The sequence below is a fragment of the Salmo salar genome, chromosome 05 (genome assembly GCF_965601325.2).
Source record: "Salmo salar chromosome 05, fSalSal1, whole genome shotgun sequence".
Taxonomy (NCBI): domain Eukaryota; kingdom Metazoa; phylum Chordata; class Actinopteri; order Salmoniformes; family Salmonidae; genus Salmo; species Salmo salar.
In genome coordinates this window covers 78194270-78220812 of record NC_138295.1, presented here as the reverse complement: position 1 = coordinate 78220812, position 26543 = coordinate 78194270, and the positions used below count along the sequence as shown (strand labels likewise).

At 42.0% G+C, this 26543-nt stretch overlaps 1 protein-coding gene across 3 annotated transcripts; it reads left to right on the top strand.

Moving 5' to 3' along the window:
• Nucleotides 1-26543, top strand: LOC106605936 (nuclear receptor ROR-gamma). Of its 3 annotated transcripts, XM_045718970.2 has the most exons (11): nucleotides 1-539; nucleotides 4560-4589; nucleotides 17093-17178; nucleotides 17290-17431; nucleotides 17609-17929; nucleotides 18029-18258; nucleotides 20217-20349; nucleotides 20484-20591; nucleotides 21245-21355; nucleotides 21785-21894; nucleotides 25354-26543. In XM_045718970.2, the coding sequence occupies exons 1-11, from the start codon at nucleotides 479-481 to the stop codon at nucleotides 25510-25512; spliced, it is 1491 nt and encodes a 496-aa protein (XP_045574926.1). In that variant the 5' UTR covers nucleotides 1-478; the 3' UTR covers nucleotides 25513-26543. The 3 variants fall into 3 exon arrangements, with proteins under 3 accessions (XP_045574926.1, XP_045574927.1, XP_045574928.1); XM_045718971.2 differs by lacking the exon at nucleotides 4560-4589; XM_045718972.2 differs by lacking the exons at nucleotides 1-539; nucleotides 4560-4589 and adding an exon at nucleotides 4963-5824.

Here is a 26543-nt window from a genome sequence, read left to right as displayed (position 1 = left end):
CCTCTGAGCGCGAGCTCGGGACGACAGCCAGGGCGCAAAGAGCAAGCGGGTTGAAACCGGAGTAGCCTGAACTGCTTGTACAAGGAAGTTCGTTGCAAAAATGAAGTTGGCTGATATTATCCTCACGTGAAGACAAGACGGAATATGGAGAGAGAGTGACAACAGAGAATGACAAAATGACAAAGACGTCAGAGTAAATGAGCGTACCGACTCTACTAGAGATGGTAGTGCATGTTTTAAAGCGCATGCGCCGTCGCTGTCTCTAGAACAGCAGGTAGTTCTATATATTTAGAATTAATGATCCAAAGTTGTTGAAGTTATTTATGGTGCATTGCATACTAAGTGCATAGCAAAACGTGCGGTAGAATAGACAATAAAAAGGGGTGTGTAGACACGCTTGTCCCAGGAGTGTGAAGTGCGCGTAGTGTGTGTTAGAGCCAGGTGCAAGCACACGCAGTTTGTTTTGACGGGGGGAGTTATGGAATATGAGGAGCCCGAATCACCGGAACACATCACTACAGAAGAACCAATCAAAAGAGGTGAGATATATTATCTTGATTATTGATAGGCTAGGCCTAGTGTATTCATGTGTAGGCTATGGTAGGCTAGGCCTAGTCTATTCAGTAATTTACATTTCACAAATGTCAATTATTTGCAGATGCAACTATTATTGTTTTAGCTATACGTTGTGGATTGGGTGAACTGAAAAGGTCACAGATTTGCATTATAAATTAATGCACATTTAAAGGTGAATGCATGTGTATGTGTGCACATTGCAATATACTCTGTGTGTGCTTGTGTGCGTGGATGCACATGCATGCACACACACAGACACACCTGTTTTCCAGTCTATACCATTGACTATTGTGTAGTGTGAGCACACCTAAGGATTACAGAAGTGCTGTATGAGTTTTGGTATACAGTCACTGCCCCTTTCTCCCTCTCCTCCCCCATCACCCTGTCCCCTCCTTTAAAAGAGCCTCATTCTAATGCTTATCTCTCCCTTCTCTCCTCCCGTTTCTCTCTATCTTTAGCTCCTTCTCTCTTTTTATCTCTTATCTATCCCCGTCACTATGTCTCTCTCTTACACATTATTTGTCTCGTTCTCTCTCTTACCCCCCTCACTCTGTCTTTGTCACATCACCAAGGCTCCCTCCCTCCAAGTTCTTTCTCTGCCTTCCCCCTCATATCCTCCACTCTTTCTCATCTTGCCTCATTCACTCTCCCTTCTCCCTCCTCCCATCTTCCCTATCCCTCACTCTTTTTCTTCTTACCCCATTCACTCTCCTCCCCTCCCTCCCTCCCTCCCTCCCTCCCTCCCTCCCTCCCTCCCTCCCTCCCTCCCTCCCTCCTCCCCCTGCCTCTCATTAACTCACCTCTCTTCTGTTGTCCACCTGATGGTGTAACTCTTGCTCCTTGAGGGTAAACATGGCAGTAATCCTCTATAAAACCAGGGATTAGCTCTTAGCTGTTTTGGGCCTGCTGCATTTCCCAGCACTACACAGTCTAAAATCAAACCATGGCTTTCAACTTAGATTCCTTCAGTCTCTATCACACATACTCCATAGTCATTCATTAAATGATGTCATCCATCAGGCCTAAACCACAGGTGTCAAACTCATTCTATGGTGGGCCGAGTGTCTGCGGGTTTTAACTCCTCCCTTGTACTTGATTAATCAATGAAGGTCACTGATTAGTTAGAAGCTCCCCTCACCTGGTTGTCTACTCTAGGTCTTAATTGGACACAAATTGAAATTCAATAACAAGAACCAGCAGACACTGGGCTCTCCATGGAGTGAGATGGACACCATAGTTCAATATAGGCTACAGACTCAGATTGATATTTTCATCTTTATTCCCTAAATTTAACCAGGTCTGGCTGAGAGGGTGCACTGATACCAATATCCTGCAATGATGCCACAGTTGTCCTCTAGATACTTATCTGGCTTTAGAACCCATTAAAACCCTTTCTCACGGTGCCGTGACAATGCATGCTACTCTCTCTGTTACTCATTGACAGGACATCATGATAGCTATACAGTTATGCAACAGAAAGCTACTCTCTTCTATACTGTGTACATACATGCATGCACACGCACACACACGTAAATGCACCAGCAGTCGCTCCCTTATTACATCACATTGTGTGTGGAGTGTGTGTGGGGAGCTGATAATGTGTAACATGCAGCTGTTATCTCTCTGTGGGTGTTCTTCTGTCACTCTCCAGCCTGCAGCTGCTATATCTCCATACAGAGTAGGATAGAGAGACGGGGAGAAGAGAAACCCCTGGAAACAGCTTTTGATTAAATAGCGCCGTCTAAATCTTAGCAAGACTTCCATTGTTAGAAAAAACATTGATTTAAAAAGACAGAATGCTGCTGTTTGATTCGATTGAGAGAGCAAGGGAAATAGACAGATAAGGAGAGAAAGAGAGCGATAGAGAGAGATAAGATGGGGTGGGTTGGTATTGATGCTGACAGACCTGTCTTTTTGAAAAGTAGAGCACATTGAGGAGTTAGAAGCAGATAGCGGTTTCCATTGCCTTCATGTTGGTCTTGTGTAACATGACCTCTTAGTCCCCACACTGTGGCTTGGGCTGATACTCAGTGGCATGGGTCAGGTGTCACTGCAGTTCTCACTGGAATCAGATCATTAGCACTTAGGTTTAGGATTTAGTTTAGTTTGGAATCACATGAAATTGACTCATGATCCGACAGCATGGTTGACGTTCTTCCACTGAAGGTTGAAAAGCGACTCAAATCCTTACTTTTTGCGTAGAATCGCAAACGGCAGTGTGTGTGTGTGTCTCTGCGTTTTCTGAGTCTAGGTGTGTATGTTTTCTGTGTGTGTGTCAACTGCTCTGCTCTCACCAGACCTCTGTGTTCTGCTTATGAAGCAAACGTGATTTGATGAGGAGGGGAAACAGAGGGAAGCAGTGAAAGCAGCAGCAGATCTTCTCTACCCCAGACATAAAGACCCAGGCTACCTCTGCCTCTGTCTGCCTCCACCCAGCGATGCTTATCTCCCCTGCCCTCTCTCAACACACACGCACACACACTAAAAATACACACCTCAGCTTGGAAACAACCCACATACACACACCCAGTCTAATATGAACTTTCTCACAATTGTGGTCAGAAAGCTAGACTCCCACCTTCCTCCACTATAACTGTGTCTGTCTCTTACTCACCAAGGTGTGTGTATATAAATGTGTGTGTGTGTGTGTGTGTGTCTGTGTGTGCCTGAGAGAGTTCAAACTCCATCCACACTCTGCTTGTGTCAGCTCCTACTCTACCAACTGTCTCTTTTTCAAGGCTCTTCCACACCAATTAATTTTGTACAACAGACACTATAAACACATCAGGCCCTGTGTGCAGAGGCCCAGCATCATCCTGGCATAGATTCAGTTCTCCTCTGTTGTGTCAGAGAGACATAGACTCAGTCCTCCTCTGTTGTGTCAGAGACATAGACTCAGTCCTCCTCTGCTGTGTCAGAGAGACATAGACTCAGTCCTCCTCTGTTGTGTCAGAGAGACATAGACTCAGTCCTCCTCTGATGTGTCAGAGAGACATAGACTCAGTCCTCCTCTGTTGTGTCAGAGAGACATAGACTCAGTCCTCCTCTGATGTGTCAGAGAGACATAGACTCAGTCCTCCTCTGTTGTGTCAGAGAGACATAGACTCAGTCCTCCTCTGTTGTGTCAGAGAGACATAGACTCAGTCCTCCTCTGTTGTGTCAGAGAGACACAGACTCAGTCCTCCTCTGTTGTGTCAGAGACATAGACTCAGTCCTCCTCTGTTGTGTCAGAGAGACATAGACTCAGTCCTCCTCTGTTGTGTCAGAGACATAGACTCAGTCCTCCTCTGTTGTGTCAGACACATAGACTCAGTCCTCCTCTGTTGTGTCAGAGAGACATAGACTCAGTCCTCCTCTGTTGTGTCAGAGAGACATAGACTCAGTCCTCCTCTGTTGTGTCAGAGAGACATAGACTCAGTCCTCCTCTGTTGTGTCAGAGAGACATAGACTCAGTCCTCCTCTTTTGTGTCAGAGACATAGACTCAGTCCTCCTCTGTTGTGTCAGAGACATAGACTCAGTCCTCCTCTGTTGTGTCAGAGAGACATAGACTCAGTCCTCCTCTGTTGTGTCAGAGAGACATAGACTCAGTCCTCCTCTGTTGTGTCAGAGACATAGACTCAGTCCTCCTCTGTTGTGTCAGAGACATAGACTCAGTCCTCCTCTGTTGTGTCAGAGAGACATAGACTCAGTCCTCCTCTGTTGTGTCAGAGACATAGACTCAATCCTCCTCTGTTGTGTCAGAGACATAGACTCAGTCCTCCTCTGTTGTGTCAGAGACATAGACTCAGTCCTCCTCTGTTGTGTCAGAGAGACATAGACTCAGTCCTCCTCTGTCAGAGAGACTGAGATGAGCCCAGTTGGGAGTGAGTGGGCTGATAAGGGACATGGGGCTGAAGCTACAGTAGATCATTGAACTAAGATGTGAGAGAGGAAGTGTGTCTTGTGTTCAAGCAGCATTTAACTTGTATTTTCTTTGCTACAGGAGACACTGTGTCCAAGAAGACTCATTTGAGTAAGTGTTTGTGTTTGTGTGTGTGTTTGGTTATGTGTCAATATGCCTGTCTGTTCAAGCCCATGTGTTATGTGTGTGCTAGTTATATGAGCATGCAGTGTGGTTATGTCAGGATCGCTAGTATTTGCACACGTTTGCACCTGTGCTGAAAAACGCACACGCAAGCACGCACGCACGCACGCACGCACACACACACACGCACGCACGCACGCACGCACGCACGCACGCACGCACGCACGCACGCACGCACGCACGCACACGCACACACACACACACACACACACACACACACACACACACACACACACACACACACACACACACACACACAGGTTTCTCTGTGGTGCCAACATCAACATTATAGCTCTGTTATGCACCTGTGGTACTTTGTACAGACAGTATTCTCCTGTTTGCTGGATTTAGGTTTGGAGATAAACTCTATATTGGTATTCTGGCATCTGGATGCAGATAGTATCAGATAGTATCTCCTTCACATGTGGTGGTGTTTCTGGGCTGTTTCTGCTCCTGACTACAACACACCTGTTAGTTTTGAGTGTAGGGAGAAAATTGAAAAATGTCTGGTCGGTTTTCATGATACTAGTTTTCACTTTGAATAATAATGATACGGATGATGGAATGTGTATCATCAGAAAGATCTCTCTTTATTTGCTGTTTCAGATGTCAGTCCATACTCAATTGGCTAGTTAGGCTGTCACTCTGTGCTGTGGGTACAGTCCTATCCTCTTGACGTGTTAGAGAAGTACAGTATATGTCCTTTCATGCCAATAAAACTTTTTTGTGTTTCGATGTATATTTGCGGGAGATAGAACGGTGGGTACAGAGAGTGGTTAAGGCTTTGAGGGTGACTAGGTGAGTGGGTTATGCACAACAAAGAACGGGAAAAAAGTTCCGTAAGAAAAGAGCGAGAGCGAAAGGGGAAAGGCCCTCTGTCTTTCACACGCACACACACACTGTGTGACTGACAGAGCGCTTGAGCAGTGACTAGCGGAGACTCTGAGGCCTAAACATGCTGAAGGCGCACTAAGATAGTCACTCTGCAAGAGAAAGGACAGACAGAGAGAGAAGAGAGGAAAGAGAGAGCGATCAAGACAGTGACAGTGACAATTTGACAGTGATTGTGAAGTGAGGGTGAGGGTGAGAACAAGAAAGAGAGAGAGAAATAGAGTTTGTGAAAGTGGGACAAGAAGACAGAAGTGGAGTGAAGATGATGCGAGGTAGGAGTGATGGCCTTGATTTAATGTGTGTTACTCTGTACAGTACCGTATCTGTGTGTGAGAGAGAGAGTGTATACTGTACTGTAGCCTACATTTGAAGTATGTTTGTTTGGCTTTTTTTCGTCCCCCATTCTCCTTCCGTATTCCTCCAACTCTTCAAGTACATCAACGTATCCGCTCAGTCATATTCATTTCTAAACTCAAAACCTGATCATGTAAACAGACTTTTCAGAGTGATTATAGTGCGTTGTGTTTCAGCCTGTTGGCATGTCCAACATCCTCACCAGATCCTGGTCCTGTTTCTTTCCAAAACCTCCAACAACTTGACTCTGTAGCTGCTCTTCAAGTTTACATTTCACATTTGAGTCATTTAGCAGACATTTTTATCCAGAGCCACTTACAGGAGCAATTAGGGTTAAGTGTCTTGCTCAAGGGACACATTTTTCAGGGGTTCAGGGGCTCGGGGATTCGAACAAGCGGTTAAGAGCCCAACTCATAACCGCTCGGCTACCTGACCCCCCAGGTGTCTGTGTATTTTTGTTGCTACCTGACCCCCCAAGTGTCTGTGTATTTTTGTTGCTACCTGCCCCCCCAAGTGTCTGTGTATTTTTGTTGTAGTTCTTCTAGAAGCATAATGGAGTCAGAATAGAACCGTTTCGTCTGATTCTACAGGGCTGTAGAAGTGATATAATGTAACCATTTACTTTGATAATACTCTTGAAAATAATGTATATATTTCAAAACATCTTGCACAGCATTATCACTTATTGTAAAAATACACAAGTGATGTAGTTATAAAATGTCAAGGTGGAAGTTGGGCCTAATCAGTCTTCAAAATATTTGATAGGTTTTGTCTGAATATGTAAATGGTTAACTATGACTACTTGTTTAGGTTGTTTTGAAACCAAATGAGGGATCTTTGAAGCCTCTCATTGGTTAGTAAGTGGGCACTAGGACATTTAAGTGTCATTACTGTGGTCGTGGATACTGTCCTGATATGACTAAGTATTTTACCTGCTTATGTTTCAAAGACTTAAATTACAGCACCACATTTCCATGTTCTCTCACTACCACTCACACAGTCTGTGATGTGACACACGAGAACTACCACTCACACAGTCTGTGATGTGACACACGAGAACTACCACTCACACAGTCTGTGATGTGACACACGAGAACTACCACTCACACAGTCTGTGATGTGACACACGAGAACTACCATTCACACAGTCTGTGATGTGACACACGAGAACTACCATTCACACAGTCTGTGATGTGACACACGAGAACTACCACTCACACAGTCTGTGATGTGACACGCGAGAACTACCATTCACACAGTCTGTGATGTGACACACGAGAGAGGAACAGGGACTGTGTAGGCAGAAGGGGAGAGAGGGATAGTGAGTTTGTACTGTGATGTGAGATGGTCCTCTCAGAGCATCCTCTGCACCAGTTTCTATTTACACATCCATATGGCGCCATAGACACACACACACACACACACACACACACACACACACACACACACACACACACACACACACACACACACACACACACGCGCACACACACACACACACACACACACACACACACACACACACACACACACACACACACACACACACACACACACACACACACACACACACACCGTAGCACAGCTGCCCCTCTGTGGTTGGCGTCTCAGTGTGTGTGTGGTAGTGTGATATACACTGAGTGTACAAAACATTACCAGGTGAAAGCTACCAACCCTTATGTCACTTGTTAAATCCACTTCTATCAGTGTAGATTGAGGGGAGGAGACAGGTTAAAGAAGGAGTTTTAAGCCCTGAGACATGGATTGTGTATGTGTGCCATTCAGAGGGCGAATGGGCAAGTTAAAATATTTAATTGCCTTTGAACGGAGTATGGTAGTAGGTGCCTGGCGCACCGGTTTGTGTCAAGAACTGCAATGCTGCTGGGTTTTTCACACTCAACAGTTTCCCGTGTGTATCAAGAATGGACCACCTCTCAAGGACATCCAGACAACTTGGCACAACTTTGGGTAGCATTAGAGTCAATATGGGCCAGCATCCCTGTGGAATGCATTCGACACCTTGTAGAGTCTATGCGCTGACAAATTGAGGCTGTTCTGAGGGCAAAGGGGGTGCAACTCAATGTCAGGAAGGTGTTCTGAATGATTTCTGAATGTGTGTTTGTCACTGAATATAACATGATGCAGATGTCATTTCTAATCTTACACACACTGGGTTCTAATTTTAATGTTAAGGAAGGAAAGGTTTCACCTTAGCTCCTAAACCCTGTTAGAATAATTAACACAACTGTAGACTGTTTTACAATGATGACATTACTTAAATACAACAGTGAACATTTATGCATTTTGAATCTTTCATTTTTCTCTGAGAGTGGCCCACCATCATAGCCATATAGGCTTGATTCAGGCGACATTCTCCATTCACAAACAAAGAGTCTGCTGATGCTTCTGGGGGATTCCTGTTCAGATTGATGTTCTCTTACTTCAAAAGACTTTCCTTAAGCTGTTGGGGGTACATACAGCTGCACACACATACACACTTCCAAAGCACCTCACTTTACTTCAAAGAGTCGATACCAAAATCTGAAGTAACACATTCACCCCCAAACATGACAAATGAAAGCGAGCAGTCACACAGTCACACGGTCACACACCCATCACCATTACTTGGTTTACCTCACAACTCATTATTGTTCCCCTTGGACTCAGTCTGGGGTTCAAAACAGCCTTTCTAAAATGCTTATGTTGAAATACGTAAGGTGCCTTTGTTATTGATTGTGAAGATTTCAGTTCTTTTTTTACTTACTAGAGCCACAGTTCTTGTGACCAGACAGCATGGTATTACTCACAAATTACACGTTCCAAAAGAACTATTCAGAGGCTCCACTCAAAACAAATTTAGTGTGATGCGTATCATTTCATTTATGATATAGTCTTCAAGCTTGTCATGTAGAGAATTCTCATGGCAATACTGTAAAAAAAACGGTGTTATTTATCTAGGATTATCTTGCATAAAAATGTAGTTTTACACTATCTCTCAAAGCGCTTTCAATTTGTATAGCTCCCACATCCACTTTCAATATAGCATCCACCTGGGTGATGCACAACTTCCATTTTGAGGCATACTGTCCCCACATCAGCTATCACCGCTCAATAACCTACCAATAACAAATACCTTACATTAAATGGATCTCAAACGGCACAAGAAACTTCCAAATATACATTCAATTAAATGTGTCTTAAATTCCAGAGATTCCTTTAGTAATTAAGTTATATTAGTATTATAAATATGTTATAGCACATTTTACAAAATGTTTTAATTGTAAAGCATTAAGAGCATATTAAGGTTAAGTGTGATGGATACGTATTTGATATTTACAGTATATATATTTCTTAGTCTCAGATGTTTAATTTGAAGTCATTTCATTCTAATTGTGATATTTGCTTCTATATTTTGTAATGTTTCATATTAAGGTTTTTCAAATGTGGAATTGATTCATTTATAGCAAATTGTTGAAATCTACCAAGAAGTAAGTAACATTAAGGATCAGTAATCACCCTAAATACATTTACATTTATAGATATTTTATTATTTGATCATATTTAATAAACATTTCTGATTCCCTTTGGAACATTTTTATAGTCAAATTTGTCCAAATACTGCTTGTCAGTAATAAGAAATCTATTCATATTTATATGATTAAAAATCATATCATATCAAGTAATCGTTATCGAGACCAACATTTTATGACAGAAAAACACAATTATTTTTGGTCAAAACATGTCAGTGTGCCATCAATTAGATTTGAGATTTTATTTCAAAGTATTCACACAATGTTCCAATGTTATCTCAAGTAAATCTCTTACTCTCTAAGGATAACCGTATGCCCCGTGTTCTCTTTGTCATGCATCTGTATGTTGGAGGGTGTAATTCTGCGGTGTGTTTCCGTTGGAGGAAAGTTGAGGTTTTTTGTCCGTTTACAGAGCAAAATGCAGAATGCTGACAGGGGACTTTATACAAAGACAAGGGAAAGGTGCTGAATGGCACTCGCTGCTCATGTCAAAGATATTCAACCCCTTATGAAGGACAACGGACATTTTATATAAAAGGCCCTTTTTTTATTAGGCTGCATAGCCTCTGATAGCAGCTTTCTACTGCCCTTCTGCATTAGCTCAATGAACCTTGTCATGGAAACCATCACAACCTCACTGTATTTGATTTGACTCGCTTTATGGATAATACAGTGCCTTCAGAAAGTATTCACACCACATTTCGTTGTGTTACAGCCTAAATTCAAAATGGATTAAAGTAAGATGTTTTGTCACTGTCCTACATACAAAACCCCATAAAGTCAAAGTGTAATTGTGTTTTTTGACATTTTTACCAATTAATTACAAATGAAAATAGGAAATGTCGTGAGTCCAGTATACAACCCCTTTGTTATGGCAAGCCTAAATAAGTTCATGAGTAAAAATGTGCTTATCAAGTCACATAATAAGTTGCATGGACTCACTCTGTGTACAATAATAATGTTTAACATGATTTTTGAATGACTACCTCATCTCTGTACCCCACACATATAATTATCTGTAAGGTCCCTCAGCCGAGCAGTGAATTTCAAATACAGATTCCACCACAAAGACCAGGAAGGTTTTCCAAGTATTGACTCATGGGTGTGAATACTTACAGTTGAAGTCGAAAGTTTACATACACTTAGGTTGCAGTCATTAAAACTCGTTTTTCAACCACTCCGCAAATTTCTTGTTAACAAACTATAGTTTTGGCAAGTCGGTTAGGACATCTACTTTGTGCATGACACAAGTCATTTTTCCAACAATTGTTTACAGACAGATTATTTCACTTATAATTCACTACATCATAATTCCAGTGGGTCAGAAGTTTACATACACTAAGTTGACTGTGCCTTTAAAAAGCTTGGAAAATTCCTGAAAATGATGTCATGGCTTTAGAAGCTTCTGATCGGCTAATTGACATAATTTGAGTCAATTGGAGGTTTACCTGTGGATGTGTTTCAAGACCTACCTTCAAACCACGTAGCCGTCATGCCGCTCAGGAAGGAGACGCGTTCTGTCTCCTAGAGATTAACGTAGTTTGGTGCGAAAAGTGCAAATCAATCCCAGAACAACAGCAAAGGACCTTGTGATGATGCTGAAGGAAACAGGTACAAAAGTATCTATATCCACAGTAAAACGAGTCCTATATCGACATAACCTGAAAGGCCGCTCAGCAAGGAAGAAGCCACTGCTCCAAAACCGGCATTAAAAAGCCAGACTACGGTTTGCAACTGCACATGGGGACAAAGATCGTACTTTTTTGAGAAATGTCCTCTGGTCTGATGAAACAGAAATAGATCTGTTTGGCCATAATGACCATCATTATGTTTGGATGATAAAGGGGGAGGCTTGCAAGCCGAAGAACACCACCCAAACCGGAGTCAGAATAGAACCGTTTCGTCTGATTCTACAGGGCTGTAGAAGTGATATAATGTAACCATTTACTTTGATAATACTCTTGAAAATAATGTATATATTTCAAAACATCTTGCACAGCATTATCACTTATTGTAAAAATACACAAGTGATGTAGTTATAAAATGTCAAGGTGGAAGTTGGGCCTAATCAGTCTTCAAAATATTTGATAGGTTTTGTCTGAATATGTAAATGGTTAACTATGACTACTTGTTTAGGTTGTTTTGAAACCAAATGAGGGATCTTTGAAGCCTCTCATTGGTTAGTAAGTGGGCACTAGGACATTTAAGTGTCATTACTGTGGTCGTGGATACTGTCCTGATATGACTAAGTATTTTACCTGCTTATGTTTCAAAGACTTAAATTACAGCACCACATTTCCATGTTCTCTCACTACCACTCACACAGTCTGTGATGTGACACACGAGAACTACCACTCACACAGTCTGTGATGTGACACACGAGAACTACCACTCACACAGTCTGTGATGTGACACACGAGAACTACCACTCACACAGTCTGTGATGTGACACACGAGAACTACCATTCACACAGTCTGTGATGTGACACACGAGAACTACCATTCACACAGTCTGTGATGTGACACACGAGAACTACCACTCACACAGTCTGTGATGTGACACGCGAGAACTACCATTCACACAGTCTGTGATGTGACACACGAGAGAGGAACAGGGACTGTGTAGGCAGAAGGGGAGAGAGGGATAGTGAGTTTGTACTGTGATGTGAGATGGTCCTCTCAGAGCATCCTCTGCACCAGTTTCTATTTACACATCCATATGGCGCCATAGACACACACACACACACACACACACACACACACACACACACACACACACACACACACACACACACACACGCGCCACACACACACACACACACACACACACACACACACACACACACACACACACACACACACACACACACACACACACACACACCGTAGCACAGCTGCCCCTCTGTGGTTGGCGTCTCAGTGTGTGTGTGGTAGTGTGATATACACTGAGTGTACAAGCACGTGGGTGGCAGCCTCATGTTGTGGGGGTGCTTTGCTGCAGGGGGGACTGGTGCACTTCACAAAATAGATGGCATCATGAGCGAGGAAAATTATGTGGATATATTGAAGCAACATCTCAAGACATCAGTCAGGAAGTTAAAGCTTGGTCGCAGATGGGTCTTCCAAATGGCCAATGACCCCAAGCATACTTCCAAAGTTGTGGTAAAATGGCTTAAGGACAACAAAGGTATTGGAGTGGCCATCAAAAGGCCCTGACCTCAATCCTATAGAAAATTTGTGGGCAGAACTGAAAAGGTGTGTGCAAGCAAGGAGGCCTACAAACCTGACTCAGTTACACTAGCTCTGTCAGGAGGAATGGGCCAAAATTCACCCAACTTATTGTGGGAAGCTTGTGGAAGGCTACCCGAAATGTTTAACCCAAGTTAAACAATTTAAAGGCAATGCTACCAAATACTAATTGAGTGTATGTAAACTTCTGACCCACTGGGAATGTGATGAAAGAAATAAAAGCTGATATAAATAATTCTCTCTACTATTATTCTGATATTTCAGATTCTTAAAATGAAGTGGTGATCCTAACTGACCTAAGACAGGGGATTTTTACTAGGATTAAATGTCATGAAGTTTGAAAAACTGAGTTTAAATGTATTTGGCTAAGGTGTATGTAAACTTCCGACTTCAACTGTATGTAAATTAGATATTTCTGTATTGCATTTCCCCAAAAATTGCAAGAATTTCGAAAAACATATTTTCACGTTGTCAATATGGGGTATTGTGTGTCGATGTGTGAAAATAAATTATATTTAATCCATTTTGAATTTAGGTTGTAACACAACCAAATGTGGAATAAGTCAAGGGTTATGAATTTATTTAAACTGTCCAATTTGAGTGTTTGTTGCAGCTCGTTCCAGTCGCTAGCTGCAGCGAACTGAAAAGACCAGCGAGCCATGGATGTGTGTGCTTTGGGACCTTTAACAGAATGTGACTGGCAGAACGGGTGTTGTATGTGGAGGATGAGGGCTGCAGTAGATATCTCAGATAGGGGGAGTGAGGCCTAAGAGGGTTTTATAAATAAGCATCAACCAGTGGGTCTTGCGTCAGGTATACAGAGATAACCAGTTTACAGAGGAGTATAGAGTGCAGTGATGTGTCCTATAAGGAGTATTGGTGGCAAATCTGATGGCCGAATGGTAAAGAACATCTAGCCGTTCGAGGGCACCTTTACTTGCCGATCTATAAATTATGTCTCCGTAATCTAGCATGGGTAGGATGGTCATCTGAATCAGGGTTAGTTTGGCAGCTGGGGTGAAAGAGGAGAGATTACGATAGAGGAAACCAAGACTAGATTTAACTTCAGCCTGCAGCTTTGATATGTGCTGCGAGAAGGACAGTGTACCGTCTAGCCATACTCCAAAGTACTTGTATGTAGGGGCGGCTAATGCAATCCAGTTGTAGCCTAGGTGATTTCTGATGCTCATTGACAGAGAGGGAAGATGATGAGGGAGGGGAAAAGAGATTATATGTGTGTCTGTGGACTAGTGTTGCATAACATTTATCTCTCTCGCTCTCTTTACTGTATTTCTTGCTCTCCCTCGCTATCCCCACTCTCCCTCTCTCCTTACCAGTCACTTCTCTCTCGCTCACTGTTACTCTCATCTTCTATTATTTCTCTCAACTCTCTCTCCTGCTTTTCTTTCTTAATTTAGATCAGTAATTCCCTCTTTTTTTATGTAGCTGGCCTATAGCTGGTTCGGCTAAAGAGATCAGGGATGGGATGAGGGGGGACTGAGAACTCAGTGTCAATAGTATCATGTCAGTAACTGTCGAGACCATTTCATAATTTACTACAGGGAGGGGAGATTGAAAAGTCAAGTAAAGGTTGAGAACAGTAACATGGATCCACCTGCCATCCCTAGACGAGCTACTGTTTGTTAGTGTGTAGGATGTCCCAGGCCCATAGTGCCGTAGCAGACACTACCATGGTGACTAGTCAGAGGAGACGGAAGTGTAGGAGGTCATGTTATATTAGCTAGCTGCCATCGCTCCTCATCCGCTCCAGCAATACCACCACTGGTGCTATCAACAGATTGTGAAGGAGGCTGGGTAAATGACGGCTCTGATGAAGTTGGAGAGCCAGGTTAGCTGTTAGCCAGGTTAGCAGTTAGCCAGGTTAGCTGTTAGCCAGGTTAGCTGTTGATCTTAACTAGATGGATAGGGCTGCCTGGGGTAGAGATGCCTGTAACAGTTAAAGATAGGGCTGCTGTGCACATCACAGAAGATCACTGACTGGTCTTGGTGATGGAGATCTATAGATATATTTGAGAGAGAGATTTATCTAGAGGCCTGTGGTCTGTATAGGTGGAGAGATATGAGAATAAAGGACACAGATGAACTAGACCAATATCAGCAATGTGGCTTCAGAATAAGATGAAGAAAGAGAATAGAGAGATAGAGGGTGAGTTTGAGAGATAGCGACCGAGATGGAAACATAGTTTGCTGTGGCAGTTGCAAATTATTCTTAAGCGTTTTCAGTCATCAATGATCTAATGTGGAGATGAGTCCACATCCCACACCATATGTTGTCTATGGTATTGCTGATCCTCATACAGCCCTGCAGTACATACTGGTCCTCAATCCCAAATGAATGGAAAAGATAGAAACATGCATGTGTGTATGTGCGTCAACAGTGAAAGGTTGTGGGTCAGGTTGGTTTCCTGTTGTTTGAGGTTGAGAATCAGAACTGAGAGAGCAAAAAACAGAGACCACTGACATTCTCTCTCTCTCTCTCTCTCTTTAGCTCTCTCTCTCTCTCTCTTTAGCTCTCTCTCTATACAGTTTTGCAGGCAGTCACACTACTTGTTCTATCTACCGACCCATCCATTCTGTCTATCCACTTTCCCATTAACATTCTCACACAATTAGTCAGTCTTCATGAAGTGTTGTTCAGTTGTTTTACTGCACATAGACAATACCATGCATGCAGTCTTTAGGGTTATAGTTTGTTACTCTTTTCAGATGTGCAGTATAGTGTGTATTCTATCAGATGTGCAGTATAGTGTGTATTCTATCAGATGTGCAGTATAGTGTGTATTCTATCAGATGTGCAGGGGGTTTCTCAGTTTCACCGCTGACTGCCCTCTCTTACGGCCTCTGGGAGATTCCTGTGGCACCTGAATAGAGGGCACAAACACTTGACACACACACACACACACACACACATACATTTCACACAATTAATTGCTGTACTGTAAACACAAGGGATTGTCTCACCGCTTGACAAACTAACTTACACACACCAACACAAAGAAAGACAAACACTCTTCCCGAACTCTAAAATCACGATAGAATAGCATATTTATTTTCAAATGTTCTGAATGTAATAATGTATGATTTGTTGAATGATGAGGAGGGGGGATGGGGGAGGAAGAGGGGGGTGGGGGGGAGGAGGATGGACATTCCTGGCAGTGTCAACCAAGATGAAAGACTCTATTACTGGCAGCACTATCCTTTATGAGACAGATAGAGAGAGAGGGATGGAGAGAGCGAGAGGTGAGATGAAAGAAGGATAGTCAGAGCAAAAGAGAAGCCAGTTAACCACTTTAAAAGACTGAGGTTGACACCTTCACCTCCTCCTCCTCTCTCCATTTGCAAATATTCCCCCTCTACTGTTGTCTCTTCTGTCTGTCGCTGTGTATTTGATGTCATTCGGTTCATTTTTAACAATGTAAGAAATGCTAATGAGAGGAAAACAGAGTGTTCTTTCTTTCACTCTGATTGCAACGTTTGATGACAACCAAGCAAATTGTCTCTTTTTTAACAAGCCCGTATTATTGTAGCAAGGTTGCAATGTGTATGTGTGTGTGTTCATGTGGAGTGTTGTTGATTTGTTAGGGGAATGGTCAAACCTCAATGGGATAGATATACTGACATACCTGCTGAACACACACAACGCAGGTCTCACGTAATCAGGTGTCACGTACGTAGACCAAAAACCCGTTTTCCACTCCATATTTGTGTGGTCAACCAACTTTCTCAGTCTGATTTTGTGTTAATGTTACCTCTCTGCAGTCTAGGTTTCTCTTTCCCCTTCCTGCCCTCAATTCTCTTTACCATCTATATTTCACTTTCTCTTCTCCCCCTAAGTCTCCCTAACTCTCCCTAAGTCTCCCTTATCTCCTTGATAGACAGTTCTGAATGTGCTCACACTGTACTTCTGAAATATCTGGGTTTGGACATTGGCTACATTGGCTCTGCTGGCCAACGTAGTCCACAGGTGTTTGTGTTACTGTGAACTGTAATGTGTGTGTTAACTGTATTGTGTTACTGTGAACTGTAATGTGTGTGTTAACTGTATTGTGTTACTGTGAACTGTAATGTGTGTGTTAACTGTATTGTGTTACTGTTAACTGTAATGTGTGTGTTAACTGTATTGTGTTACTGTTAACTGTAATGTGTGTGTTAACTGTATTGTGTTACTGTTAACTGTAATGTGTGTGTTAACTGTATTGTGTTACTGTGAACTGTAATGTGTGTGAACTGTATTGTGTTACTGTGAACTGTAATGTGTGTGAACTGTATTGTGTTACTGTTAACTGTAATGTATGTGAACTGTATTGTGTTACTGTTAACTGTAATGTGTGTGTTAACTGTATTGTGTTACTGTTAACTGTAATGTGTGTGTTATTGTGTGTGTAGCTCAGATTGAGGTGATTCCCTGTAAGATCTGTGGTGATAAATCATCAGGAGTTCACTATGGAGTCATCACCTGCGAGGGCTGCAAGGTGAGACTGCAGCACTACACAGCTGATTTCACACTGACCAAGCAGACATAACAAACAGACTTATTTCCAGTGGTTTCATTGGTTATGTCAATGGTCCTCTCTCCCCCTCAGGGTTTTTTCCGGCGTAGCCAGCTGCCGTCCGTGTCCTACTCCTGTTCCAGACAGAGTAACTGTCCTATAGACAGAGCCAGCCGCAACCGCTGTCAGAGCTGCCGACTGCAGAAGTGTGTGACCCAGGGCATGAGCCGGGATGGTGAGACACGCACGCACACATTAAAAAAAAGATGGCTCATGGAAAAATAAAGGTTGAATAAATACACACTTTTCAATCATATTACTTAAAAAAAAATATATTTTATTTAACCTTTATTTAACTTTATATGAGAGTAATTAAACTCAACTCCACCAAAAACTGTTTTTGTTTCCCCAGCGGTGAAGTTTGGTCGGATGTCGAAACGTCAGCGGGAGTCTCTGCGTGCCGAGGTGGAGAGACACCAGCAGCAGCAGCAGCATCTCCAGGCAGAGGCCCAGCCCGCCATGCCCTACCCCAGCAAGGCATGCTGTTTCCGGACACCCCACCTGCTCCAGGCCCCGGCTCCGGCCTACTCCTTCCCGGGAGAGCCAGAGCTGCCACCCTGCCCGACAGATGTGCTCCCCTACCTGGTGTGCTCCCCAGGCGAGTCCCAGGCTCCAGGTCTGGCCTACCAGGGCTCCTGTGTGTCTCCTGGCAGTGGGCACTCAGATGAAAGAGGTAAGGGAGTGGACACATACACACACTCAAAACACATAATCAGACTAACACTGTTTAATATCTATTACCCCTTCCCCCTTCTCACTCCCTTTTCTTCAGGGTTCGACTCCCGTCAGCCGTCTCCTGACCAGACGATAGGGATGGGAATTAGATCGTATGACCCAGAAGACCCCTACTGCCCTTACCGCCCCTCCCTGCTACACATAGAGGAGCTGTGTGACAGTATCGTGCGGTCCCATAGGGACACCAGTCAGTTCAGACTGGAGGAACTTCAGGCTCTGAGATGGAAGTTGTTCAGCAGAGAGGAGATTCATGCCTACCAGAGCAAGGTACTGTACCAACACATCACTGGTCTCTTATAAATCATCAGTCAGTCGTCAGTAATAAATAACAGTTTTGTTAATAAGTTAAAAGAAGTCTGACCCCTGAAATCAAGTTTTTCATTTGACCTTTATTTAACTAGGCAAGTCAGTTAACCTGTTGAGGACAGACGTTCCGCTAGCAGAACTCCGTTCCGCCTGCGGAACCCCTAGCCAACAGCCGATGGCATCGCACGGCGCGAAATACAAAACCAACTAAAATACCACAATTCAATTTTCTCAAACAATCAACTATTTTACACCATTTTAAAGATAAGACTCTCGTTAATCTAACCACATTGTCCGATTTCAAAAAGGCTTTACATCGAAAGCAAAACATTAGATTATGTTAGGAGAGTACAGAGACACAAATAATCACACAGCCATTTTCCAAGCAAGCATATGTCACATAAACCCACACCACAGCTAAATGCAGCACTGACCTTTGATGATCTTCATCAGATGACACTCCTAGGACATTGTTATACAATACATGCATGTTTTGTTCAATCAAGTTCATATTTATATCAAAAACCAGCTTTTTACATTAGCATGTGATGTTCAGAACTAGCATACCCACCGAAAACTTCCGGTGAATTTACTAAATTACTCATGATAAACGTTGACAAAATACATAACAATTATTTGAAGAATTATAGATACAGAACTCCTTTATGCAATCGCAGTGTCAGATTTTAAAATAGCTTTTCGGCGAAAGCACATTTTGCAATATTCTGAGTACATAGCTCGGGCCATCACGGCTAGCTATTTTGACACCCACCAAGTTTGGGTTTCACTAAACTCAGAATTACTATTCGAAAAATTGGATTACCTTTGCTGTTCTTCGTCAGAATGCACTCCCAGGACTTCTACTTCAACAACAACATGTTGTTTTGGTTCCAAATAATCCATAGTTATATTCAAATAGCTCCGTTTTGTTCGTGCGTTCAGGTCACTATCCGAAGAGCGTATTTCGTGAAAAAAAAAAGCTATGTCAAACGCTGTTTAAAATCAATTTTTATGCTATTTTTCTCGTAAAGTAGCGATAATATTCCAACCGGGCAACGTTGTATTCATTCAAAGGCTGAAAGAAAAAAATGGAGTAGTCTCGTGACCGCGCATCTCCAGTCTGACTGTCCTCAGGCTGACCACTTACAAATTCTCCTGCTGTTCTTTGCCCAGAGACAGCAGACACCCCATTCCACTTTCTGGCAGCTTTAGAGAGCCAATGGAAGCCTTAGAAAATGTCACGTTACAGCACAGATGCTGTATTTTTGATGGAGATGCAACAGAAGGACAACAAATTGTCAGACAGGGCACTTCCTGTATGGAATCTTCTCAGGTTTTGGCCTGCCATATGAGTTCTGTTATACTCACAGACACCATTCAAACAGTTTTAGAAACTTTAGAGTGTTTTCTATCCAAATCTACTAATTATATGCATATTCTAGTTTCTGGGCAGGAGTAGTAACCAGATTAAATCGAGTACGTTTTTATCCGGACGTGAAAATACTGCCACCTATCCCAAAGAAGTTATGAACAAATTCTTATTTTCAGTGACGGCCTAGGAACAGTGGGTTAACTGCCTTGTTCAGGGGCAAAACGACAAATTTTTACCTTGTCAGCTCGGAAATTTGATCTTGCAACCTTTCGTTTACAACGCTCTAACCACTAGGCTACCTGCCGGCCCAGATGTCAAGAAATCTTGTCTCTCTCTTCTCACCTCTTTTTGGAATTCCCTCTCCCCTCACATCTCTCTTTTTCTCTTGTCTCCCCCTCTCCCTCCCTCTCCCGCCCTCTCACTCTCTCCCTCCCTCCCTCCTGTCCTCTCCCTCCCTCCCTCCCTCCCTCCCTCCCTCCCTCCCTCCTGTCCTCTCCCTCCCTCCCTCCCTCCCTCCCTCCCTCCCTCCCTCCCTCCCTCCCTCCAGTCAGTAGATGAGATGTGGCAGCACTGTGCCGTGAGGTTGACTGAAGCAGTACAGTACGTGGTGGAGTTCGCCAAACGCATCCCAGGGTTCCGTGGGCTCGGACAGAACGACCAGATCACCCTGCTCAAGACTGGTAGGCCAAACCCACCTTTCAATCACTACTTACTCTACTATCCTCTCTCAAGAAAAATCTTCCTGTAAGAAGTGCACATTGCCATTATTAAATATTTTCTCCCCACTCTCTCTCCCTCCATCTCGCTCTCTCAGGTTCGATGGAGGTGGTTCTGGTCAGAATGAGTAGGTGTTTTAACACAGAGAACAGCACCGTCTTCTTCGATGGGAAGTTTGCCAGCACTGAACTTTTCAAGTCTCTGGGTAAGTCCATTGGCTCCTAGTCTTAGCTGTTGAATGGATGCTACAGTGCCCTCCGTCATTATTGGGAAAGTGAAGTATTTTTTATTCTTATGGCTCTATACTACAAAAGTTTGGATTTTAAATCAAACAATGACTGAGGTTAAAGTGCCGACTGTCCACTTTAATTTGAGGGTACATAGCACCCCCATTTTAGGGGACCAAAATGATTGGGACGAAGTCACTTATATGTGTATTAAAATAGTAAAAAGTTAAGTATTTGGTCCCATATTCATAGCACACAATGACTACATCAAGCTTGTGACTCAAAACATTTATTGGATGCATTTGCTGTTTGTTTTGGTTGTGTTTCAGATTATTTTGTGCCCAATAGAAATTAATGGTAAATAATGCATTGTGTCATTTTGGAGTCACTTTTATTGTAAAGAATAGAATATGTTTGCTAACACTTCTACGTTAATGTGGAGGCTGTATGATATTGGTGTGTCTAACCTTATGAACTTTAACTTCAAATACAAACTTTTGGAGTATAGAGCCAAAATAATAAAAAAAATCCTTCACTGTCCCAATAATTACGGAGGACATGATCTCATATTAACTTTGCCAATTGGTTCCTAGTCTTAGTGATGCTAACTGTGCTAACTGTGTTGTTGCAGGCTGTGGTGATCTGATGGTGGCGGTGTTCGACTTTGCTCACAGTATGTGTGCCCTGAGACTGACTGAGCTGCAGATGGCTCTCTTCAGCTCACTGGTGCTCATTAACACAGGTAAGACACACACATGCACACACATTCTGTAAAATGATACTGCAGATAATATTAGTACAATAAAGTTATAGATCAGTAAAGTCATAGATCCGTAAAGTCATAGAACAGTAAAGTCATAGATCCGTAAAGTCATAGAACAGTAAAGTCATAGATCCGTAAAGTCATAGATCAGTAAAGTCCTGGAACAGTAAAGTCATAGAACAATAAAGTCATAGATCCGTAAAGTCATAGATCCGTAAAGTCGTAGATCCGTAAAGTCGTAGAACAGTAAAGTCCTGGAACAGTAAAGTCATAGAACAATAAAGTCATATATCCATAAAGTCATAGATCCGTAAAGTCATAGAACATAATAAGCTGATTAATGGTATCAAATTATCTATTCTATCTAATCTTTTTTTTGTGTGTATATTTGTTTTTGTGTGTGTGTAGATCGCCCCTGTCTTGAGGATAGAGGCAGAGTACATAGAATGAGGAGACACTTGGAGGGATCCCTCAGCCACATGCTACGCAGAGACAACCAGGAGAGCCTTGAGCACAAGGTAACACACACAGGCACTTGCACATACACACACACACACACACAGGCACTTGCACATACACACACGCGCACACACATTCACAGACACACACTCACGCATTCAAGTTTGACGGAGTAGTGAGTGGAGAGCGTTACCAGTGGTGTAAAGTACTTAAGTAAAAATACTTTAAAGTACAACTTAAGGAAGTTTTGGGGGTATCTGTACTTTACTTTACTATTTATATTTTTGTCAACTTTTACTTTTACTTCACTACATTCCTAAAGAAAATAATGCACTTTTTACTCCATACATTTTCCATGATATCCAAAAGTACTCGTTACACTTTGACAGGAAAATGTTCCAATTCACACACTTATCAAGAGAACATCCCTGGTCATCACAAACCTCTTATGGACAGACGTTCCGCTAGCGGAACGCCTCACCAATATCCAATGGTAGCGCCTGGCACGAAATACGAAAAACCTTAAAAATGCTATAATTTCAATTTCTCAAATATATGACTATTTTACACCATTTGAAAGATAAGACTCTCCTTTATCTAATCACATTGTCCGATTTCAAAAAGGCTTTACAGCGAAAGCAAAACATTAGATTATGTCAGGAGAGTACCCAGCCAGAAATAATCACACAGCCATTTTTCAAGCTAGCATATATGTCACAAAAAGGACATTATGTTATACAATACATGCATGTTTTGTTCAATCAAGTTCATATTTATATCAAAAAACAGCTTTTTACATTAGCATGTTTTGTTCAGAACTAGCATACCCACCGAAAACTTCCGGTGAATTTACTAAATTACTCACGATTAATGTTCACAAAATACATAACAATTATTTTAAGAATTATAGATACAGAACTCCTTTATGCAATCGCGGTGTCAGATTTTAAAATAGCTTTTCGGTGAAAGCACATTTTGCAAAACTCTGAGTAGATAACCCGGCCATCACGGCTAGCTAATTTGACACCCACCAAGTTTGGCCCTCACCAAACTCAGATTTACTATAAGAAAAATTGGATTACCTTTGCTGTTCTTCGTCAGAATGCACTCCCAGGACTTCTACTTCAACAACAAATGTTGTTTTGGTTCGAAATAATCCATAGTTATATCCAAATAGCTCCGTTTTGTTCGTGCGTTCAAGTCACTATCCGAAGGGTGACGCACCGGCGCATTTCGTGACAAAAAATGTCAAAATATTCCATTACCGTACTTCAAAGCATGTCAAACGCTGTTTAAAATAAATTTGTATGCTATTTTTCTCGTAAAATAGCGCTAATATTCCAACCGCGCGACGTTGTATTCGTTCAAACACTGAAAGAAAAAAATGAACTCGTCTCGTGCACGCGCGCCTCAGTGTCATTGTTCCCAGAAGGACCACTCACAAAAACCCCTGCTGTTTTTCGCCCAGAGACTGGAGAGCTCTCATTCCACTTTCCGGCGCCTTCCTAGAGCCAATGAAAGCGTTAGAAAATGTCATGTTACAGCAGAGATGCTGTATTTTTGATAGAGATGCCCTAGAAGGACAAGAAATGGTCAGACAGGGCACTTCCTGTATAGAATCTCCTCAGGTTTTGGCCTGCCATATGAGTTCTGTTATACTCACAGACACCATTCAAACAGTTTTAGAAACTTTAGAGTGTTTTCTATCCAAATCTACTAATTATATGCATATTCTAGTTTCTGGGCAGGAGTAGTAACCAGATTAAATCGGGTACGTTTTTTATCCGGCCGTGAAAATACTGCCCCCTATCCCAAACAGGTTAACCTCTATGGGCTAGGTGGGACGCAAGCGTCCCACCCGTGGTGCACTCCATCAACAGCAGGTGCATTTCAAGAGCGGCAAATTTGAATCCAAATAAATGTCAAAATTCTAATTTTTCAAACATACAACTATTTTACACCCTTTGAAAGATAAACATCTCCTTAATCTAACCACGTTTTACGATTTCAAAAAGGTTTTACGGCGAAAGCATAAATTTAGAGTATGTTAGGACAGTACATTTACAAGAGTTGTGTGTAATGTTTTGTCAATTCAAAGACAGGGTCACCAAAACCATAAAACCAGCTAAAATGATGCACTAACCTTTTACAATCTCCATCAGATGACACTCCTAGGACATTATGTTAGACAATGCATGCATTTTTAGTTCTATCAAGTTCATATTTATATCCAAAAACAGCGTTTTACTATGGCATTGATGTTGAGGAAATCGTTTTCCTCCAATAACCGGCAGTCAAGTCAGCACCACAAATTAAATAATTAAAATTAGAAAACATTGGTAAAATATTATATTGTCATTTAAAGAATTATAGATTTACATCTCTTGAACGCAATCAACTTGCCAGATTTAAAAATAACCTTACTGGGAAATCACACTTTGCAATAATCTGAGCACTGCGCCCAGAAAAATACGCGTTGCGATACAGACTAGCCGTCATGTTGGGGAGATCTAAAATCGAAAATACTATGTAAATAATCCATTACCTTTGATTCTCTTCATCAGATGTCACTTCCAGGTATCACAGGTCCATAACGAATGTAGTTTTGTTCAAAAAAGCTCATCATTTATGTCCAAAAATCTCCGTCTTGTTAGCACATGATCTAAGCCCGCCGGACTTCACTTCATGAACGAGGGGAAAAAATATATTTACGTTCGTTCAAACATGTCAAACGTTGTATAGCATAAATCATTAGGGCCTTTTTTAACCAGAACATGAATAATATTCAAGGTGGACGAATGCATTCTCTTTTATAACGTATTGGAACGAGGGTACCCAACATGAACTCGCGCGCCAGGTGTCTAATGGGCCATCATCGTTCCATGGCTCTTGTTCGGTCAGATCTCCCTCCAGAAGACTCAAAACACTTTGTAAAGGCTGGTGACATCTAGTGGAAGCAATAGGAAGTGCCAAAATATTCCTCAGCCCCTGTGTTTTTCAATGGCATAGGTTTAAAGGTAATACAACACATCAGGTTTCCACTTCCTGTCAGAAAATGTCTCAGGGTTTTGCCTGCCAGATGAGTTCTGTTATACTCACAGACACCATTCAAACAGTTTTAGAAACTTTAGGGTGTTTTCTATCCATATATAATAAGTATATGCATATTCTAGTTACTGGGTAGGATTAGTAACCAGATTAAATCGGGTAAAAAAAAATTATCCAGCCGTGCAAATACTGCCCCCTAGCCCTAACAGGTTAAGAACATTTGAGCAATTCCATTTACTTTTGATACTTAAGTATATTTTTAACCAAATACTTTTGGACTTTTACTCAAGTAGTATTTTACTGGGTGACTTTAACTTTTACTTGAGTCATTTTCTGTTAAGGTATGTTTACTTTTACTCAAGTATGACAATTGAGTACTTTTTCCACCACTGGTGTTTACCCTCTATGACATCACTGGACAGTGTGTAGAACTGTCATTGACTAGCTCTGTGTGTGTGTGTTGTCCCCAGCTCTACCAGAAGGTGTCAGTGTTGCAGTCTCTGTGCAGTCTTCATGTGGAGAAGCTGCACTGGTTCAGCCAGCGCTACCCGTTCACCGTCCACTCTGTCTTCCCTCCTCTATACAAGGAGCTGTTCACCTCCGACCTGCCTTCTGTGGACTCCCTCTGAACTGCACCGTACATGTTGACAGATAATTAGACAAAGAAACATGCATACAGCGGTAGACAGACACACACACACACACACAGACACACACAGAGACACAGACACTCAGAGACACACTGACACACAAACTTAGACACACAGAGACACAGACACATGAGAATGCATTGATAACATGAGATGAAATTACTTTGAATGCTTCACTTGTTGAATAAATACATTTTTGTCATTTCAGAGAGCAATGATTTGATTTGATGAAATTATTTCAGTAGCTTATTAGTGATTGGACATTGAAGCGATTTTTATGCAAAAAAATGTTTTATAGATTGTTGTTTTGTTTTTCCTTTTTGAGAGTGTTACATTTACATTTACATTTTATTTGGTCCTTGAGATGATGTATGTTATTTTGTATGTTATTTTGACTCAGGGTGGCTGTTGTGACTGTTGGGGTGGCTGTTGTGACTGTTGGGGTGGCTGTTGTGACTGTATCCAGACCAGTTGCTAGCTGGCATAAATGACCATATTTAGATGATCACTATGAAATCTAATGGGTGTTTTCTGAGTTGTTTTTAAGTGTGACTTTACAGAGTCGGCTAACCCATCAGACTGAGTACCTGAGCTATAGCCCATGGGCCCCACGGTTCAGGACCCAAACACACAGTCAAGTATATAGCTAGTCTTCTCAATGGACTGTGTGTGGATCGAATTTCACCAACAATCCCATCTGTCTCGATCGAGCTTTAAAAGAGCCTGTGTGTTGCATTAAAACAGAGTCAGAAATCCTAGACAGGCAGAAATGTAAATATGAATAATCTAGAACATAAACTTGGATGCTGGGTAATATTACTGTAGGCCTACAGTATGTAGGCATTTGAATGACTAACTTTGGGCATGACTGTTATTGTAAACAGATTTCACAAACATTACTGGTGTGTTTCTTTAACATTCTCTCTCTGTTAGTTTGTCTCCTAAGTGTTACCATGGTGATTCACATGGGAAAGGCATCCAATAAACAGCTGATATGGTTACAAAAATGA

Excerpts from the sequence above, each read along its gene's own strand:
- LOC106605936 (XM_045718970.2), top strand. The coding sequence starts at position 479 with ATGGAATATGAGGAGCCCGAATCACCGGAACACATCACTACAGAAGAA. Across the intron at positions 17,930-18,028 it reads TGGGCACTCAGATGAAAGAG|GGTTCGACTCCCGTCAGCCG; the intron begins GTAAGGGAGTGG and ends CCTTTTCTTCAG. Across the intron at positions 20,592-21,244 it reads TGAACTTTTCAAGTCTCTGG|GCTGTGGTGATCTGATGGTG; the intron begins GTAAGTCCATTG and ends GTGTTGTTGCAG.